The sequence below is a fragment of the Antechinus flavipes genome, chromosome 2, assembly GCF_016432865.1.
Source record: "Antechinus flavipes isolate AdamAnt ecotype Samford, QLD, Australia chromosome 2, AdamAnt_v2, whole genome shotgun sequence".
NCBI classification, from domain to species: Eukaryota; Metazoa; Chordata; class Mammalia; order Dasyuromorphia; family Dasyuridae; genus Antechinus; species Antechinus flavipes.
In genome coordinates this window covers 20,045,240-20,065,473 of record NC_067399.1, presented here as the reverse complement: position 1 = coordinate 20,065,473, position 20,234 = coordinate 20,045,240, and the positions used below count along the sequence as shown (strand labels likewise).

Here is a 20,234-nt window from a genome sequence, read left to right as displayed (position 1 = left end):
AAATGCTTGTCAATTGATCACTTTTTTGGTTCCCTAGGGCTTCTTTTCTTTTTCTAAGCAGTCTTCCTGTTCCTTTTTCATTGACTTGTGAGTTGAGTCAGCTAAAGAAGTCCCAGAGGGGATAAGGGAGAGAATCTAGAACTAAAAATGTTTAAAACAAATGTAAAAGAAATGTTTTGAATGGGGGAACTGGGGAAAACGGGGGGAACATATTAAATAAATTGAATAAAAATTTAAAAATAATATATATAAAAATTTAATAAAGTCATTTGAAAACTTCAAAAAAAAAAAGTTCCAAAACAAAATCATAGGAACAAGGGATCAAAATCACAGAAGGTAGAGGCCGAACAAATCTTATAGATAATAATAATAATGAAACATTTCTTTGAGTTTTGTGAAATATTTTACAATTATTATCTCATTTGATCCTAATGACTACCTGAAGGTACGGCCTATCATTATTCCCATTTTACATTTGAGGAAACTAAGGCAGCAAGAGGTTAAGTGGCCAGTGAGCATTTGAGGCAGCATTTGAACTCAGGTTTTCTTGATTCCAGGCTTACTTCTCTATTGGGAGCATCACCCATCTGAATCCTAATCTAGTTCACACACACACACACACACACACACACACACACACACACACACACACACAACTGAGTCCAAAGACCTGTTTCTGCCTTGCTGAGAGCATTATCAGCAGGGGCTCCCAAGCAGCAGACTCCTCTCTTCTCCCTCTAGATTTCTGCTCTAAACCTCTTGGCTCCCGCCCATGTTTGGGCCAGACTTCCTTTCTGTGAGCCCCCCCATGGCCAGGCCCGGAGCTTAGCTTCATTCCCAGAGGCCGCTCACCAGCCAGATCACAACAAAGGCAAAGTGTAAAATCAGCAGGGCCTCCCAGGGGGCACCGGGCAGGCAGTCAGCTGGCACGGGCTGGGAGAGAGCGCACAGTGGGGGGAAATAACGAGAGGAAAAAAATAAGGAGAGGGTGTGTGGGGAGGTGGGGGATTGGGTTTGTTTTGCTCCACTTTGACCCCTTTTATTTTAAACGATGAAAGGCGGGGATTCCCAGCAGCTGGGCTCAGAGATCTGCTGCAGAGTCAGGGAGGGGAGACCCGGAGGATGGCAGAGTCCACAGAACTCCAGAGCTGGGAGGATGGCAGAACAGGAAAAGGACTTTCCGCTCCCACTTTCCAAGACTTTGCTCACATCCTACCTTCTGCAGGAGACCTTTCCGGTCCTCCCGGCCACTAGTATCTTTCTCTCCGAAATCTACTTTGTCTATAACATGCATATACTAATTATCCGTATGACATCTCCCCTCCCCCTGATGTGAGCTCCCTGAGGGCCTTTCTTTGCATCACTAGCTCTTAGCACATAGTAGGTGCTTATTAAATATTTGTTAACTGACTGACCTCAAAACACAGAGAATCGGAGATGGAAGGAACCTTAAAAATACTTGATGTTGGGGCAGCTAGGTGGCGCTATAGTGGATAGAGCCCCAGCCCTGAAGTCAGGAGGACCTGAGTTCAAATGTGACCTCAGACATTAACACTTCCTGGTTGTGTGGCCCTGGGGAAGTCACTTAACCCCAATTGCCTCGGGGAAAAATAACCTAACGTTGTAGCTGAACTTTATAACACAACGGCAGAGAGGTCTTTAGGCGGCACCAGGTTGAATCTATTTTTTCCATTTTCCATTTGATGACCCTCTCATCCAAGCTCACACAGCTGGTGAGTAGCAGAGCCAAAGTTTGAACTCGGTTCCTTGGTGTGGCCCTGACTGCACATTTGGAATCCAGGATGCAGGGACAGTCAGGAACGGGGCGGCTCTGAGTGCTTTCTGTCCTCAGCGGGGACTGAAGAAGTAGGGGACAGCAGGGCTGTGAAGCCCAGCCTTTTTACCTCCCAGGGTAGTTGGGAGGATCAAACCAAACGACATTTGTAATTTATGGCACACATTGCTCAGTCCTTTCAGTCGTGTTCATTTCTCTGGGACCCTGTTTTCGTGGCAAGGATAGTGGTTGGCCATTTCCTTCTCCAGCTCATTTTACAGATGGGGAAACTGAGGCAAGCTGGGTGAAGTGGCTTGCCCAGTTCACACAGGAGGCCAGATTTGAACTCAGGAAGAAGAGTCTGATTCCAAGCCCAGTGCTCTATCCACTGTGTCGCCCAGCCTGCCCCATTAGGCACATAGTAGGCGCTTAATAAATACTTCCCTTCCTCCCTCCCTCTCTTTCTTTCTTCTTTGGCAGTTTTATTGGATACAATCAGTGGTAGTCATGGGAAATAAAAGGGAAAGGTTATGGAAGGCTTAGACGGACCTGGAGCGTGTGGCCTCCATTCCCTGGGTCCTGGGAGGCATGGAAAAATTGAGAGCGGAGGAGAGACGATGAGCCAAGATTTCCGCGGCTCCCTGAGCTTCTGCCTCCCTCCCCCCCTTCCCCAGGAGAATACAGCCCAGGCCTCCCGCCCCGCCCCCCGGGCCCCGCCGCCGGCTTCGGGCACTGACCTCGGACTTGAAGGCTTTCCCGAAGCCCGAATGGCTGCCGGGAGCGAAGTCGCGGCCGGGCACGCAGCTCACCACGGCGGGCATCCCGTTCTCGCAGGAGAAGTTCTTCACGGGGTCCACGGCCGCCTGGTTGCCCAGCTTGCAGCTGGAGATGTGGGCTTCGCTGCCCGTGCAGTCCATGGAGTACGGCCAGTAGCGCTGTTTCCGCCGGCTGGCGTACATCCTGCGGGAGAGGGACACGGACAGGGTGACTGCGCTGGGGAGGCCGGCTCGGCCCAGGGGACTGGCTGACCCTGAGCAGGGCTTCCCCAAACATTCACAGCCGCAGGCCAGGTAACTGCGCCCGTAAGCCTGGGGGGGGGGCCGCAGACCATGATGCCGGGGGGGCTCCGGCCTAGGGGGGCTGCAGACCATGATGCCGGGTGGGCTCCAGCCTGGGGGGGCCGCAGACCATGATGCCGGGTGGGCTCTGGCTGGGGTGGCCGCAGACCATGATGCCGGGTGGGCTTCAGCCTGGGGGGGCCGCAGACCATGATGCCGGGTGAGCTCCTGCCTGCACGTTCTGGGTTCCGTACTCCAGCACCCTCCCAGCTTCCTGTGTTCTAAGGCTCTTCTCACTTGGACATTCTCGAAGGTTCCCCCCCCCATCATCTTCCTCAATTGTCCGGGCAACATGGCTTCCTGTCACCAAACCACCCAAAGGGCTCTGTCCAAGGTCCCCAACTCTCCTGATGGCTAAATCTCCTTTTTCTTCCCCCTGTTACCTGCCACTGCTTCCATCTTCTGTCTTTCCTCCCTCAATTTCAATTCTTCCTTCCTCCCATTTCTCCTCCTACCTTATCTCTATTACAGTCTGACCCAATGAAGTGGCCCTCCCTCCTCCTGGGTATTCCCGCCCTATCAGACTGTTTGACACAACTAGGGGTTTGGAGAACGGCCGCCTTCAGGTACTTGCGGGGCTCTTTTGGAAAGGCAGCATGACGCTGAGCCCCCTGGGGGTTTTCTTGTCATTTCCCACAGTGCATTGCTGTTTCCGGAGGCAGAGGACCCGGATTTGAATCCGGGATCGCCCTTAACTCCTTCTGTGGCTACGGGCAAGTCACTGGAGCCCCAAAGAAATGATTAAATAATCCATAGGAAAGAATTTGCAAACATCAGCTAAATGCTAGCTGTGATGGTTAATATTATGAACTCGGGGGCCCCATCTTAATGTTCTCACTTGAAAACATCAGTGGATTCCCCCAGACGACATCCAATGTCCCTTCTGCTCCTAAATCCTGTGTTTCTGGAGAGGGATGTGACTTTTTCTGCCTGATCTCACAAGAAAGGATTAGGAGAAGGATAGCAGAAGGTGCAGAAGGGGCAAATGGAAGTCCACCATCAGGAAAAAATTAGACTAAACTTGTCCAAAGGGACAGATCATCATCCAAGTGGTGGCTCCCCAAAGCGGCGGTCTTTAAGCAAAAGCTGGAGGGAGCATTTATTACACATCCGCTTTGTGCCATCAGGAGGCAGGTGAGGTAGTGCCATGGATGGGGCACCTGTCCTGAAATCATAAAGATCTGGATTCAAATCTGGCCTCAAGCGCTTACTAGCTGTGTGACCCTGAGCAAGTCCCTTCACCCTGTTTGCCTCAGTTTCCTTATCTGTAGAATGAGCTGGAGAAGAAACTGGCAATGCGCTCCAGGAACTGCCAAGAGAAGGGTCAGGAAGAATCACATATGACTGAAACGCCCGAACAACAACGCCGTTGTGAGAGGGCTCTCATTCATGAATGGATTGAGCCAGATGGAGTTAAGTGGTTCCTTCCCGGTCTAAGTGTCTGGGGGACTGTTCCAGAGGGAAGTATGGAAGGTTCTTGAACTGAGAAAATCTGTTTCCCGCAGAATTAGAGATTTAGAGCTAGAAGGTCTGTCCAAGTCCTTCAGATGAGTCAACTGGGACCCGGGGAGACGAAGAGCTTAGTCTAAGGTGACAAGATCATTTGTGCCGCGCTGGCTCATCAGTCCCATCATTTCTTATGCACCTACTGTGCGCCTCTGGAGGATACAAAGACAAGAAGCTTAAATTCAGTGGGGGGGAGCACACGTCTACGTATAACTCCAAACGGCTGAAGGGGCGAGAGAGGCAGCCGGGCGGCGCAGGGGTTAGAGCGCTGGACTTGGAAGCCAGGAAACCCAAGGCTGGCTCTGGCCGCAGACACTGCCTAGCTGAGGAATGCTGGGAAAGCTACTTTGTCTCTGCTGTCTCATTGTCGATCGGGGAGAACCCCGGCACTATCTGTCAGTGTGGAGAGGACCAGATGAGACCGTATGTAGAAAGCTCTCTATTAGCCATAAAGCATTTTATAAATATCAGCTATTGCAATGAAGAAATCTGCTTGAAGAGTCATCTGCTGGCAGGGCTCAGTAAGGAGGGGAGCAGGAGGGGCAGGATGGCCAAGGATTTGGCCCGTACGCTTCCATCTTGCGAGGAAAGACCTCCTTACCCCAGGAAAGGGAGGGGACCGCATGACGGGGCAGCCGGAGTCAGACCTCGGAACAAAGACCCCCAGCCGGCCTCAGACCTCGGAACAAAGACCCCCAGCCGGCCTCAGACCTCGGAACAAAGACCCTCAGCCGGCCTCCTGGGTCTCTCCTCAATGTCCCTGCCCGGTCCCCCCCCCCAACTCACAGAACATTCCAGAAAAACTGTCAACAAAACCACTGCCAACTAAACGCTTTCTTATTCGGTTGCTTCCCTCTGCACAGTCTCCAGATGATCAAAGTCCTTCCTGAGCTGCCTCCGCAGCCCACAACTCAAGCCCCAGCACCACGGAGAATGCCCGACAGAGCCCAGGGAGGGACGGCCCCAGCCCTGGACTCCCCCCTCTCGTTAAGCAGGAGGGAGGGACCCGGCCTGGGGATTCCTGCAGGCCTCGGAGGCAGACCCACCCGAAGATGGCTCTGGGGAGTGAGTGAGACCCGGATGGAGATGGGCCAACAAGGTATGAGTCAAGGGGCCGGGATGCTGTTCTCCTAGGCCCCACCCCTTCCCTCCTCCTTCCCTCCGTCTCTCATTTTGGAACATCATGTTCCCTCTCCACACGGAGGGGCCGGAGGGGGGTCCCCAGGGATGTCGGCAAAGCCGGACACGGGGAGCTCAGCGCGCTGCTCTCGGCTCAGGAAGGAGCCTGCGGTCAGGCTCTCAGTGAACAGGGCCCTTACTTCCTGTGGGTGTAAGGAAGGCCGGGACTTCCCTTACACGAGGGAACCAGGGTCCGTTTTCTCTAAGAGTCCGGGGCGACGGAGGCCTTTATTTGACTGCCCTGTGGCATTTACAGCCAAGGAAACCGAGGCTGAGTTCAGTGAGTTGCCCGGATGGAAGGGAGGACTTGAATTCAGGCCTTTTTGCTCTATCGACTACACCACCCAGCTGCCTCCCGAGGTCATCAGTCTGGAACTACAAGGGACCTCGGAGGGCTCTTTTTACAGATGAGGAAACTGAGGCCCAGGGAGATGCAGGGATTTTGCCAAAGGTTTCATAAGCAGTGTTTGAACCCAAATCCTCTCATTCTTTCCATAGCCGCTGGCCACCAGGGGCGAATGAAGAGATCGCCAAATGAGACCTTGAGCCCCCTCCTCTTCCTTCTGGTGCCATCTCGCATCACAGGACTGCAGATTCTGAAGTACGAGGGACCCTGGAGGCCCCCGAGCCTCTTGTTTTACAGAGAAGGAAACTAAGGCACAATGGGGTTAAATGACTGGGTCCAGTGGCTGATAGTTGAAACAGGACTAGAAGCTGGTCCTTCTGAATCCACGGCTCTCCACTGGGTGATCCTGCCCCTGCACAGAGATTTGTGTCTGGGAGGGACCCCTGGAGGCAGCCCCCTTATTTTTGCTTTCTTTTTATCCTTGGTGCTTAACACAGAACCTGTCCTGTCCTAGGTGCTGAAGAAATGCTTGTGGATTGACTGGCTGTCTGAGGGAGGTTGCTTGGGGAGCTGGGAGGTAAAGTGCACTACAGTTATTATTCTCCCATTTTATACATAAAACTGAGGCTTGGAGGTTATGTCTGAGAGATGCATCACTGAGTGGGAAAAGACCTCAGTGACCAGAATGTCCAGCCGTCCTTGCGCGGAATCCCCATCATCGAGTAATTATTAGTGGGTAATTATGGGTAATTATCAATGGGTAATTCTGGGTAATTATCAAGGCTTTGCAGGAAGACTTCACAAAAGGTCTGCTACAGACCACTCAGAGACATCTCCTTGTTATTCCTGATGGGATACCCAGAGTGCTCAGGCTCCTGGTCTGGACTTCCAGAGCTAATCTCCCTCCCCCACCTGGCAGCCCTTTCGATGCTTGGAGGATCCCCTTCCTCCAGTCTTCTCTTCTGGCTAACCTCCCCCAGTTCCTTCAGATGATCCCAGATCACATCCTCTCCAGCTGCTCACCATTCGGTTGCTTCCCTCTACACAATCTCCAGATGATCAAAGTCCTTCCTCAACTGTGGAGCCCACAACTCAACCCCCAGTACTATGGAGAATGCCCGACAGAGGCCAGGGAGGGACCGCCCTCGTCCTGGACTCTCCCCGTCTCTTTAATCAGCTCCAGATTGCATTCGTTCCTTCACATCACATTGTTGACTCATTGAATCTAAAATTTCCTTCCCTCTAATCAGAACTCCCCCATCTGGAACCGGGGAAATTGAATTTTTGAACCCGAGTATGAGACCTTACATTGATTTCTATTCAATTTCATCTTCTTAGATTTGGTCCAAGACTCTGGTCAAGACCTTTTCGGATCCTGAGTCTGTCATCCAGGATGGATCTTGTATCTATTTATGGATAGTCTTCCCTACTAGACTGTCAATTTCTTGAGTCTGGGTACTGCTTTTCCATGTTGTTATTGGGTACATAATAGTTCCTCATCATCAAAATGACAACCACAATAATAATAACCAGCATTTATATAGCACTGTACAAAAAACTAATGTCACTTATACTCAGAACAACTTTATTATTCCCACTTTACAGATGAAGAAACTGAGGTTTAATGACTTGCTAAGGGTCACACGGCTAGTACCTGAGGCAGGACTTGAAATCTGGTCTTTCTGGCTCCAAGTCCAGGATGCATTGGAGGATCCCAGTCTTAAAGTGCTGCTTGAGGGGCTTATAAAGGAACCTTAACCAGTCAGTCAACTAGCTTTTCTTAAGCACCTACTAGGTGCTAGACACTGAGCTCGGCAAAAGACAGTCCCCATTCTGAAGGAGTTTATATTCTAAAGGAAAGATAACATGCAGATACTTATAGATGTACCCATCTTTTGATGGGTAAGTTGGAGGCAATCTCCTAAGGGAGGTGCCTGTGAAAAACTGAGAAAAGTTCTTGCAAAAGATGGAAATTGAGCTGATTGTTCACAGCCAGTGCAAAGGTGCAGAAGTGGTAAAAATGGAGAACTGTGGATGAAGAATTACCAGAAAGTCAGCATTTCTGGAGCAGAACTTGGGGAAGGGGGGACAATGGAAGAAAAGTGGAAAGGGCTTTAAAAGCCAAACAGAATTTTATATTTCATCCTGGGGCTAATAGGGAGCCACTGGAATTTACTGAGCATGTGTGGGCTGAGTTCCATGCTTTAGAAAGATCATTTTAAGAACTGAGTGCACTGGAGTGGGGAGAGGCTTAGGGGAAGCCACTTGCCCAGTACCAGGGCTATATACTAAGTGTCAGAGGCAGAATCTGAACTCACGTCTTCTGATTCTTGGGCTAGTGCCAGAGGGGAAAGCCGGAAGATCTGAGTTCAAATCCCAGCTTTGTTACTTACACCTGTGTGTCTTTGGGAAGGGGACTGCCTCTTGGGCTTCAGTTTCTTTTTCTGTGAAATGAGGGGGTTGGGCAAGGTGACCCAAAAAGTCCCTTCCAGTCTCAACCCTCGGTGTTCCCAAGATCATGTCTGAACTGCTCTCCCTTAATGTCTCTGCCTCTCAGAATCCCCAGTTTCCTCTAAGGCTCAGATCTGTAATACAGTGGACAGAATGGTGGAACTGGGGGCCTGGTTCAAATCAGCTCTGTTATTGACTAGCTGTGTGATCCCAAGAAAGTCATTTCCCCGTCTGTCTCAGTTTCCTCATCTGTAAAATGGAAATAATAATAGCACCTATCTCTGATAAATAAACGATGAATATTATTTTATTATTATTTATTATTACATATTAATTTTAATTGTTTTATTAATTAGATATTAACATATTAATTAATTTACTGAATACTGAAATTAATTAAAATATTTTATAATTGATTATATATAATATTAATATATTATGTATATCATATATATTATTATATAAAAATTATTTTATATTATATATATAATAGCTGGTGTTTATTTTAATTTAAATAATTAATATTAATTAATAGTTAATTAATAATTAATAATATTTATTTCTGATAAATGAAAGGTGGTCATAGTTTTTTGCAGACCATAAAGCAATACATAAATGCTAACTATTAGTCTCTGGCCTGTTTCCTCATCTGTAACACGAGCGAGCTAGATGTCTAGCTCTATGGCCGTATGCCTTAGGAAGTCTATTTTTGATATCTTTGGTCAATAGTTGCTCAAGTCACTTCTGTCTGCCTCAGTTTCCTTCTCTGTAAAGTATATAAAATAGCACTTATCTCCTAGGGTTGCTATGAGGATTAAATGAGATTGGAAAAAACAAGAAAAATGCTTTGCAATTTCCAAAGTATCATATAAATTCTCACATCCTCATCATTATTATCGGGGTACATGTGACAGTGTCCAGAGGAACGGGAGCTCCTATAGTCCCAGCACCTGACGTGGTGAACGCTTCCAGTAACGGACACTCCTTGGAGTGGCTCGGGCTCTTTCCTGCCCTCTGGACCCTTGTGTTCCCCCATCTTGTTACTCACTTTCTTCCCCATGGAGAGCGGCTGAAGCCGGGGTGCTCCCTGTACCCCCACCCCCCAAGCCCAGGAGCAACCACGGAAAAGAGAGCTCCGGGAGTTGTTTGGGAAAATGGCAATTCGGTGTTTCTTCTATTTTCCTCATATCTGTTAATCATTTCTCTTCTCACCCCCGGTCCAGGACGCAGAACCTTAAAATGCCCGGTTCGCATCTTTTGCACTCGTGTCTGGTTCCTCACGATTCCGTTTTGGGTCTTTTTGGCAAAAATACTTGCCATTTCCTCCTCCGGATGATTTCACAGATGAGGAAACAGAGGCAATGGGGTAAAGTGACTTGCCCAGGATCCCACAAATAATATTTGTTGTTTATTTATTAGAGATAGGTGCTATTATTATTTCCATTTTCCAGATGAGGAAACTGAGACAGACGGGGAAATGGCTTTCCTGGGATCACACAGCTAGTCAATAACTCGGGAAGACGCGTAAGCTTCCTCTCGGTCCACTGGCCCACCTGTAAAGCCCCGCCTGCCTCACAGCAGCCGGGGAAGGCAGAGGATCGGGTCTCTCTGGAGTCAGAGCCAAGCTAACTGCTGCTGGGGGGACTGTTCCGACGGTCACGGTGCGGAGGCAGAAAGACTTTTTTAGGGACAATGTAGTCACCCTCCCTCCCAGTGAGAAATATTTTGGTTCTGAGCAGCCTTGCACGGGGGGATAACGGCTTAGTCCTTCATCTGAAGAGACGGCCGGGAACGGGAGGGTTTGGGGCCCTGGAGACGGGGAGCTCAGCCGTCTGATTGCAGCCCCCCACGTCATCCTGCGGGATCCCCTCTCACATCGAGGACGGGGGCTCAGCTGGCCAGCTTCCACTCGAATATGTTGGATTTGGAGGCAAGAGAATCTGGCTTTGAATTCTGGCTCACTTACTAGCCATGGTTTTTTCCCTCAGTTTCCCTTTTGGTAGCTATGAAGGATCAGGAGAAGGAGAAGAGGGCTGACTGAGGTGGGGTCCCCGACGCTGGCACTTGTAGCTGTGTGACAACAGGCAGACCCTTTCGGTGCCTCAGTTATACCTTCTGTAAAATGGAGTTGTCATTGCCATGTTGGTCCATCTCTGTACAGAACCCCAAGGGAGATCTGTTCCCCCGACTTCCCACACCCCATAATCAGGACTCAGAAATGGACAGGACCAGAGCAGTGGGTGGGAGTTGGGAAGAAACCAGCTAAGGCTTGAGGTTGGAAGATGCTTCCTGGCTACAAGAGCTGTCCCGGCGTGGAAGGGCTGCCTGGAGAAGAGTCGCTATCGACACCTTAGTTTGACTGATAGGGAAGCAGGTGAGGGGAGGCCGGGGGTGGGGAGCCCGTGTTAGTCCCTCTCTTAAGAGAGTTAAAGCAAGAAGAGACTCAGAAATTCTCCAGGCCGGCTCCTCGCTGATTTTTAAACTGGGCCAGGGAGTCGGTGCAGGGATGAGCAAACTCGCTCCTCTGGCCGGGAGATGTGCAGCTGCCCCATCGTTTCTACAAATGGGGAAACCGGGGCCCAAAGAGGGCCCTGAATAAGCGGTCAGGGGACATTATGTCTGGGAGCCCGGCTCTTCGTTCAGAGACCGTCCGGCCCAAGTCACTTATTTGGGAATTTGGGAAACTGAGGCCCAGGGAGGTGAAGGGCCTTGGCCAGAGTCCGGTTTTGGACCCGACTCTAATTCCATGCCCTCGGGCATGGAGTTAATGCCATCTGCAGGGCCGGCTTGCCCTCCTGGGCCCAGGGGGAGACCCTGGGAAGGCCTGAAGGCGGGTCCCCGGGTCCAACCCTTCCCTCCCATGGCCACATCCCAGGGAAGCCCCTAAGGGCCCAGCAGCCCGAGCCCCCACTTACTTGTACACCTTGGTGTTGTACTTCTTCTCGTTGGGGAAGCCGAACATGCCGCAGATGACGCGCGAGTTCTTGGCGGTCCAGTGCTTGTCGCAGACCTGCTTCCAGCTGTTGCCGTCCTTCACCTCCACGTAGCCCTCCGTCACCGGGGTGCGCTTCCGGTACGCCGAGAGCACGGCGCGGATCCGAATGTCGTCCACCTGGATGTTCATGTTCTAAAGAGACGGTGCGGGAAGGAGAGGGGTCAGCGGGAGCAGCGGCCCAGTGATGGCGGCCCCCCCGAGACCCCCTGCAGACGGGCTGAGCCGGCAAAGGTTATTCATCATCCCGGGGTGCCAGGCGGGGCGCTGCCCATTCCGGGGACGCAAGAAGGGGCAAGATAACCCCAAGGAGCTCGCCATCCGAGAGGAGAGAGCATTAGCACAATTATGTTCGCCCAGGAGCGGGCAGGAGAGACTGGAGATAACGAACGCGGGAAGGCACTAGAGGGACAAGACGTTGCAGAAGGGGAGTTTTATTGGGACCCCGAAGGAAGCTGGGAAAGCCAGGAAAGGGAGAGGAGCGAGGGCGTTTCAGGCCTGGGAGAAGTCGGAACGAGGCTCCACGAGCTCCAGAATGACAAAGCCTTGTGTCCCTTGTGTCCCTGTATCCTAGCACGCGGCATACCGTAAGCACTTAATAAATGCTTGTAATTGAGTGTTTCCTGTTCTAGGAAGGGATCCCAGAGAACCATCAGACGCCATCCCCAGATCTCTGACTGAGTTAAAGTGAATGGTGCCCTCAGTCAGGAAAACCTCAGTCCCGCTTCTGGCAGGTGTATCATTATGACCTTGCACTTAACATTGCTCAGTCTCAGTTTCCCCATTTGTAAAGTGATTGTGCTACCACAGGGCAGTGAATTTGGTGTTAGAACATCTGAATTTGATTTGAACCCCCCCCCCGAGCCTCAGTATCCCTAGCTGTAGCTTTCACTTCCCCTCGTGTCATCTCCATCGTCACAAACTCAGTCACAGACCCCCCCCAATGCTTCGTTTCCATATGAGAAAACAAGTGGGGCAGGAGTTTGCCAAAGGCCACCGCGCGGGTCAGTGCAGAGACAGCCCGGGCCGGGGGACGATGACGGGCGGCCTCGGGCTGATGGGGTTTGGGGAGCCGGGAGGGGAGTCCCAGGAGATGACAGGCCCCTCTAAGGCTTTCCACGGCTGGGAGGGACGTCAGGGCCTGAGCCCCGGGAACGTTTCCGAGGGACCAGCTCTGGTAAGAATTTGCCAGATCGGCCTTTCAGAGGTCAAGCACGCTGGGCCGGAACGTTAATTAGCCTCCCCAGGCTCCAGCCCCCTCTCTTGGGGTTCCAGTGCAGGATACCCGCAGCTGAAGAATCATGGGAAAAAAGGGGTCGTCCTGGGGACGGGATCTACTCCTGGCTACCTGGGGGGCTACTTCCCCCCGAAGTGCTCGGGATGATGGGCAGGGCAGCGGGTCAGCGGGCCTGGAGATCAACTTGCTTAAATTATCTATCCCCGTTATGAGGGGCAAGGTGGCAGGCGGAGAGAGGGCCGGAGAGAGGGTCAGGACAGGCCAGGGGCTGGGCAGGGCAACCCTAGGCAAGCCTCAGAGAGAGCCCGGCCGTCTCGCGATGCTGGGTCCCACAGACCGCAGGCTCCCTTCCCCTCCGCCCCGTAAGGGAGCTTGGACGTCACCTGTCGGGGTTGGGTCGCTTCCGTCACGGCCAGTTCTTCACGACTTGGCAAAAATAGTAACTTGCCATTTTCTGCTCCAGATCGTTTTACAGATGGGGAAACTGAGACAAACGGGGTAGAGTGACTCGACAAAGGCCATGCAGGTGGTGAGGGGCCGGATGGGAGCCAGGCTCTCCTGATTCCGGTGCCGGTGCTCCCCCAGAGTTGGATCTTCATTCTCAAAGGGAGATGACGCCGTGAGGTGCAAGTGAGTTGGATTGTGGGGAGGGAGGGCCGGGTCTCCTTTTCCCCCCCAGAGGCACAGAGAGGAGATGGCCCCGGATGGAATGGGAGACCCCGACCTTTTTAAGCTAAGGTCTCCGACAGATCTCGGTTGGACCGAGGCGACTCCCACTTAGGGATTAAGGTTGGGAACAACTGAGGCCAGAATCTCCTCTTGTACTTAGTCCAAAAAGTCTAAATGAACGAATGGATGGATGGAGGAGTCGGGAGGAAAGTGGCTCAGAGTTTCCAAAGCAGACTCGGCCGCCGCCCTCTGTGGTCCTGACTCGGTTACCTGTCCCTAAAACGAGAGTCGGGAGGAAGTAGCCGGGGAGCATCAGGGGAGGTCTGGGTGGGGCCCGGAATGGCCAGCTCCCAGAAGTGATGGTGTGTCCCGCACTGGGAGGTCCCTAGAGAAATGATCTAGGAAAAAATGATCTAGGAAAAAAAAAGTCACTGCCTCCCACATGGACATCGATCAACAAGCATTTATTAAGTGCTTACTATTTCCACGGCATCGGTTTCCTAATTAATAAGACAAAGGTCTCAGTCGTGGGTCCGAGAACCACCGGAGGCAGAAGGTGGTCTCCGGGGCCCATCCCAGGACAAGGAGGCGGCGTGAGGGTGATGGCCGGCGGGAGGGAGTGGGGGTAACTGGGACTGGGAGGGAGGGCGGAGAGGAGTGCAGGGAGCCCAGGGCCGGCTGCTGCCAGGCCTGCCAACATGGAGCTCCCTCGGCGGGGCCCTCAGGCTGAAGAGAGCCACTGTGTGGCGCCCAGGGCCGAGCCGCTCTCTTCTGGCCCCAGCTCCATAAATCAGAGCGGCAGCCCGGACTCACAAGGGATCGCTTCAGCCGTTCCAGCCCCACGAGCGGTGGAAAATCTGGCACCCCCGGACGCCGGTGTTTGGCCCGCTTCCCTCCACGCTGAGCGGAAGGCAGGCCGCCGCTGGCAGGGTTGCGTTTTCCAGCCCTGCGGAGCCTCTCGGGACGGTTCCTCCCAACAGCCAAGACACCTGGGCCCCAGGTGACCGGCCCGCCGGCCTCTGGCCACCTCTGGAGGGCGGGAGCGAGCGTCACAGAGAGAAAAGCCGGGGGAGGGGCTGTCCTGCGACACCCCCCCCCAGCTCGGCTCCCGGCCCAGAACTCTTCCTACAGAGGACAAGGGGGGCCCGAGGGATAGGGCTGCTCCCCCGCCTCCCCTCCGCCCCTCCCGGGAGCTGGGGATGGCCTGAAAGGACAAGTCCTGTGCACAGAAGCCTGGGGGTCTGGGGCACAGGGAAAAGTGTGGGGGGGGTCAAAGCCCGGGAGGACTCAGTCCAAAGCTGGCCCCGGGAGGGAAGCCCCATCCCTGCGGAGCCGGAGCGTCAGGGACCCGAGCAGGTGTTTGCTCCCACCTCACCCCCTCTGCCATTGACTGAGGACGGACGGCCGTGGCTGGCGCTGGGGTCAGGCAGAATCTTAGTGCCCCAGATCCCCAACTCCCAGCCCTCCTCCCCTTATCCCAGAACTCTCATTTCACTCGAGGCTAACTTTATTGGGCGTGGTGACAGATCCCACAGGGGGCATCTGGATATAAGCCAGGGCTGGATTGGTGCTGTCTCTCTGTGATCCTGATCCTATTATCCTATTTCTCTGGGACTCAGTTTTCTCATCTATAGAATGGGCATAATAATACTAGAAGGGAAACCGTAGTGGGTTTGAAATCAGAGGCACCTGGGGTCCCATCCTGCCTCGGCCTTCCACACGCCATCTGTGTGATCGGGGCAAGGCCTCGAGCTCCGAGGCTCAGCATCCTCATCTCTAAAATAAGCTGGACGAGGGAATGGCCAATGGCTGCAGTATCACTGCTGAGAAAACCCCGGATGAGGTCACGGAGAGTCAGAGGAAACTGACATAACTGAACAACTCCATTTTGCAGATGAGGAAACTGAGGCCAGAGAGAAGATTTGAACTCAGGTCCCTGACTCTAAATCCAGTGTTTTGTCACCTGGACTATGGAGCCTCAACTAAGATCTTTGACTGTCCCGTGTCCAGAGCCATCATTGTACCCTTGGGGCCAGAGGGAGGAGGGCGCGGCGGGTACCCTCGGAATTCAGCTTCCAAGAAGACAAGCTCGCCATCAATCAGTCAGTCCACCAGCAGTTATTAAGCCCCTGCTGACAAACGCTGAGGATACATACAGAATAAGGCAAAAAAGCTCTGGAGGAGTTCATGCCCTAAGGGGACAAACAACATCCCAATGACCAGGTCCCCAAAACGATGTCGGAGATAACTTCAGAGGGAGGCACTGGCATTAGGGAGAATCCACATTGGAAGGCGCTGTTGCACCCTCTAAATTTTCTGCCTTGGCCCACCAGCCCTACCGCCTCCCCCTAGTTCTGTTTCCATACCCAGGACACTTTCTGTTTTCTCCTCCCTAACCTTCCGCCACCATGTTATTATTTATCTGTTTTACGCGTATAAATCTGCTTCCCAGCTATTCTTAAAACCTGAGGGCGGGGCCTGAGGGCGGGGCCTGAGAGCGACCCCAGCACAGTTTTATAAACGGGGGGAGGGGCCTGCAGGAGGGGTCCCTCCCCATCCCCCACTTGGGAACACGGAGTCAGCGAGCCTTCAGTGCCTACGTGAGGAGGGACGCACACCGAGCAGCCGGGATCCGAGGGGGGGGGGGAAAACCCTCCATTCATCAGCTGCTTCTGGGAGATCTCGATGTACCAAAAAAATCCCCGGCTCCAGCCCGTTCCTCCTGACCTCAGCGCTCTGGAATCCCTCCGGCCGCCTCGCAAAGCCACATGTGCCGGGGCTGCTGCAGGACTCGCGCCCAGAAGCCAAGAGAAGCTTCCAAAGCCCTTTATTTAAAACAAGGCCCGGCCGCCCCTGCGCCCTCTGACAAGCAGCCGCCGCTGGGACGTGACTGGGGCAGCCTTGGGAGTCAGCGAGCCCCTAAGTTGTGCTTCCTCTCCCCTCCTCTCCCCCCGGTCTCCTCCGTCCACAGGAGAAGCGCGGCCCAGTAAAGGAGCTCAGCTTGGAAGTCGGGGTCCCGGGCTTGCCGCTGACTGAACCTGCCCACGGGATTCTGGGTTTCAAGCTGTCAGGGGATCCCAGAGCCCTTCCAGGCCAAGCCCCCATTTTTCAGAAAGGGAAAGGGGTTCACTCGGGGCCCAAGGCTGAGGATCGCAGAGTCTGGGGGCTCTGGGGCCCGTCCAGTCCCATCACCGCCTTCCCAGGGGCACACATTTCCCAGGCTTCCCATACCCTGTCTCAGGGGGCTCTGGGAGAGCCAGAGGAGTCATTGTCCCCATTTTACAGAGGAAACAACGAGGCAGGAAGGCTCCCCTCTGCAGATCGGTGCTCGCGCTAGGAAGGAAACCCCGACTTTGGAGCCCCGGGCCGGGCTGCCTGAATGGAGTCCCTGATATTTAGCATCTGCCAAAGGCTTGAAAATTCCAGAGTGTGCAGAGGGAGGGTTTTGGCCTGAGAGGAAAGGTCACGGGTTCTGAAAGTTCCGCTGGAGAGTGTATCAGGGAAAGCGGGTCAGGAAAATAAACCGGTGGGAGCATCCTGCCTACGGTCAAAGGTCAAAGGCCCACACAGAGGCAGCCCCAGGAAGGAGGGGCAAAAGCCCGGGTGCCCACCCAGACGGGGCTCCCTCAGAGAGACTGAGCCGCAGATGTGTCTGACAGAGCTGGTCCCCCCAACACACTTACACACACACTCACACACACAAAATCACACACACACTCACACACAAAATCATACACACAAAATCACACACACACAAAATTACACCCAAAAAAATCACACTCACACACAAAATCACACACAAAAAAAATCACTCACACAAAAAATCACACACACACAATTACACACAAAAAATCACACTCACACACAAAATCACACTCACACACAAAATCACACACACAAAAAATCACTCACACACAAAATCACACACACACACTCACAAAATCACACACACAAAAAAAATCACTCACACAAAAAATCACACACACACAATTACACACAAAAAATCACACTCACACACAAAATCACACTCACACACAAAATCACACACACAAAAAATCACTCACACACAAAATCACACACACACTCACAAAATCACACACACAAAAAATCACTCACATACACACACACAAAATCACACACAAAATCACACAAAATCACACACACAAAATCACACACACTCACACACACAAAATCACATACACACAATCACACACACAAAATCACACACACACACACAAAATCACACACACCCCCACACACAAAATCATACTCACACACACATACACTCACTCCTGGGCTCTGTACTCTGGGATGACCGTCCACTTTTGAATCCTACAGAGATTTTCCCCATGTTCTTTCCTCATTAGCATGCGATCTCTTTGGGGGGAGAGACCATGGCCTGAACTGGCCTTGTAGCCCTGACACCTGGACCGATCGTCTGGCAGGCAGTCGAGAATAAGAGCTCCCAAGAGAAGGAATGGCATCAGCCCTCGATTTCCCGTCTCCCCGTGCTTGCATCACTCTGGGGAACAGGCGAGCTCACTCCCTGTCGTCCGAGCTCTTGCTGTCTTTCTGTTCTTTTCCTTCTCGGATTCACCCTCCAGACAGCTGCCAAATTAGCCTTCCCCAAACACCAGTCAGCCCATGTGACGCCTTGGTTGGTCTCTGTCTCTGTCTCTCGGTATATATATATATAATTTTTTTCTTGAAGCGGTTGGGGGTAAGTGACTTGCCCAGGGTCCCACAGCCAGGAAGTGTAAGTGTCTGAGGGCAGATTTGAACTCGGATCCTCCTGACCTCAGGGCTGGTGCTCACCCCCTAGCTGCCCCTGGGCTCAATACTAGAACATGTTTCTAATGATTATTGCTCCGCAGAGTGACTGTATCTGGAAGCGATGAGTTCTCCTCACTGAAGGTCTCCTATCGGGGACTGCCCGATGGCCTCTCCAGACGCCAAAGGGGCAGTGACTCAGTTGGACCAGATGCTAAGTTCTGTGCTGGACCCTGAGGCTACAAAAACAAACGAACCAATGAAACAGAACTTCTGGCTTCTCCAAGAAGCCGCCTAGGTCACCGCCAGAGCTTAGAGCTGTAATTCTAGAATTAAAAGAACAACTCCTCCTCAGCCGGGCATCTAAAGCCCTCGGTGATCCGGGCTCGGGCCGGACCTAACCTTCCCTCCGGCCGCCCTCCCCCAGGTGCAGCCGCCAGCTCCTGTTTCTGTCCCCGACTCCGTGCAGGCCGGCGCACGCTTCCTTCCCATCTCGCCCTTCAGGGCTGAAATGAAGGGCCACCTCCTCCAGGAAGCCTTTTCTTTCCTTTTTAAAAAATTATATTAAAGCATTTTTATTTACCAAACATCTGCCTGGGTAATTTCTCAGCATTGACCCTTGCAACCCCTTCTGTTCCCCCCCCCCCCCGCCTCCTCCCCTAGATGGCAGGCAGTCCCATACATGTTAAATATGTTAAAGTATATGTTAAATCCAATGTATGTGTACATAATTATACATTATCTTGCTGCACAAGGAAAATCAGGTCAACAAGGGGAAAAACTGAGAAAGAAAACCAAATGCAAGCAGACAACAGGGAGAGCGAGGGGCCGTGCTGTAGTCCGCCCTCAGAGGAAGCCGTCTCTGATTATGGCAGCTGTGGGAACGTTCTCTGGGCTCTGAAAGGTGGTGCCCTCTGACCCTGAGGGCAAGGACTCCGGTGTCGGGCCCCCCGGTGCCACAGACCAGCGAGGGGGGCATTTGCTAGATGCTGATGGGCAGCCCCCCTTTGCCTGTTTCCTCATCTATAAAGTGAGAACAACTGGTCTTTCCTTTAGTCTTTTCCTTCCTGCCAGGGGTGCTATTTCACAAAGCCCAGCGCAGACCTTAAAACAGCGGCGAAAGGCGGCCCTTGGGCCCGTGGAATTGCCACGAGATGATTAACAAGCGCTTGGCCACTGAATGGGAGCGGGAATTCAGCCCCCCCCCCCCGGCCCTGATTTTCCACTCCAACACAAACCAGCCTGTTCCGACGCCTCGCGCTCTGTCCCCTGAGTGATTAAAGGCCCAGATGGGCTCAGGCCCTCGGAGCGGACTAGAACGCCAGCCCGGTGTCCATCTCATTGTAGCCAAAGAAAGATGTCACGCTGGGGGAACTCCAGCATGCTCTGGGGCCCTGGCGGGCAGAAAGTCGGTCAGCGCTTAGGCCGTGCTTAGGCTGAGGATAGAAAACGGGGTGACCCCTGGCCCCCCCTCCAGTCTAATGGGGAAGGCAGATGGGAACTTAGGGACACACCAGTCCATATTTAGCCCCGATTCTAGTCCTCGGCCGCACCCGTGAAGCATGAGGTTCTGTGGGGCAGAGGGCAGGGGCCGAACGTGGCGTGTCCCAGGGCCTGGCCACTGCACATCCCTCCCCTGCAAATGGGAGATCATACGGCGCTGGGACATTTGCATAGAACTTTTCCATGTGTCGCTATGGCTGATTCTCACAAGCACGTGGGAGGTGCTTTGATTGATTTGAGAGATGGGAATGACCTCATGGACAGGCTCACCTCAGTCCTGTGGGGCTAACCAGCCTGTGTAGGGCTAACCAGCCCCCATAGGGCTAACCGGCCCTCATGAGACTAACTGACCCCTGTATGGCTAACCGGCCTGTGTAGGGCTAACCAGCCCTGTATGGCTAGCCAGCCCTGTATGGCTAACTGGCCTGTGTAGGGCTAACCGGCCTGTGTAGGGCTAACCAGCCCCCATATGGCTAACTAGCCCCCATGAGACTAACTGACCCCTGTATGGCTAACCAGCCCTGTATGGCTAACTGACCCCCATATGGCTAACCGGCCCCCATAGGGCTAACTGACCCCTATATGGCTAACTGGCCCCCGTAGGGCTAACTGACCCCTGGTGATCATTTAGGTGCCATGTGGCACTCGATGCCTTCCCCTGCCGACTTTCCCAGACCAATCACACATCA

General features: G+C 52.9%; 1 protein-coding gene across 1 annotated transcript in view; it reads right to left on the bottom strand.

Annotated features, from left to right (window-relative positions):
• LOXL2 (lysyl oxidase like 2) overlaps positions 1-20,234 on the bottom strand; it is a 133,625-nt gene that overhangs the window by 53,261 nt on the left and 60,130 nt on the right. Inside the window, exons 4-5 of the mRNA XM_051974225.1 lie at positions 11,290-11,501; positions 2,512-2,734 (exon numbers count right to left, since the gene is read on the bottom strand). Of these exons, the coding sequence (XP_051830185.1) occupies positions 2,512-2,734; positions 11,290-11,501 (435 nt within the window). The remainder of the gene's footprint in view (positions 1-2,511; positions 2,735-11,289; positions 11,502-20,234) is intronic.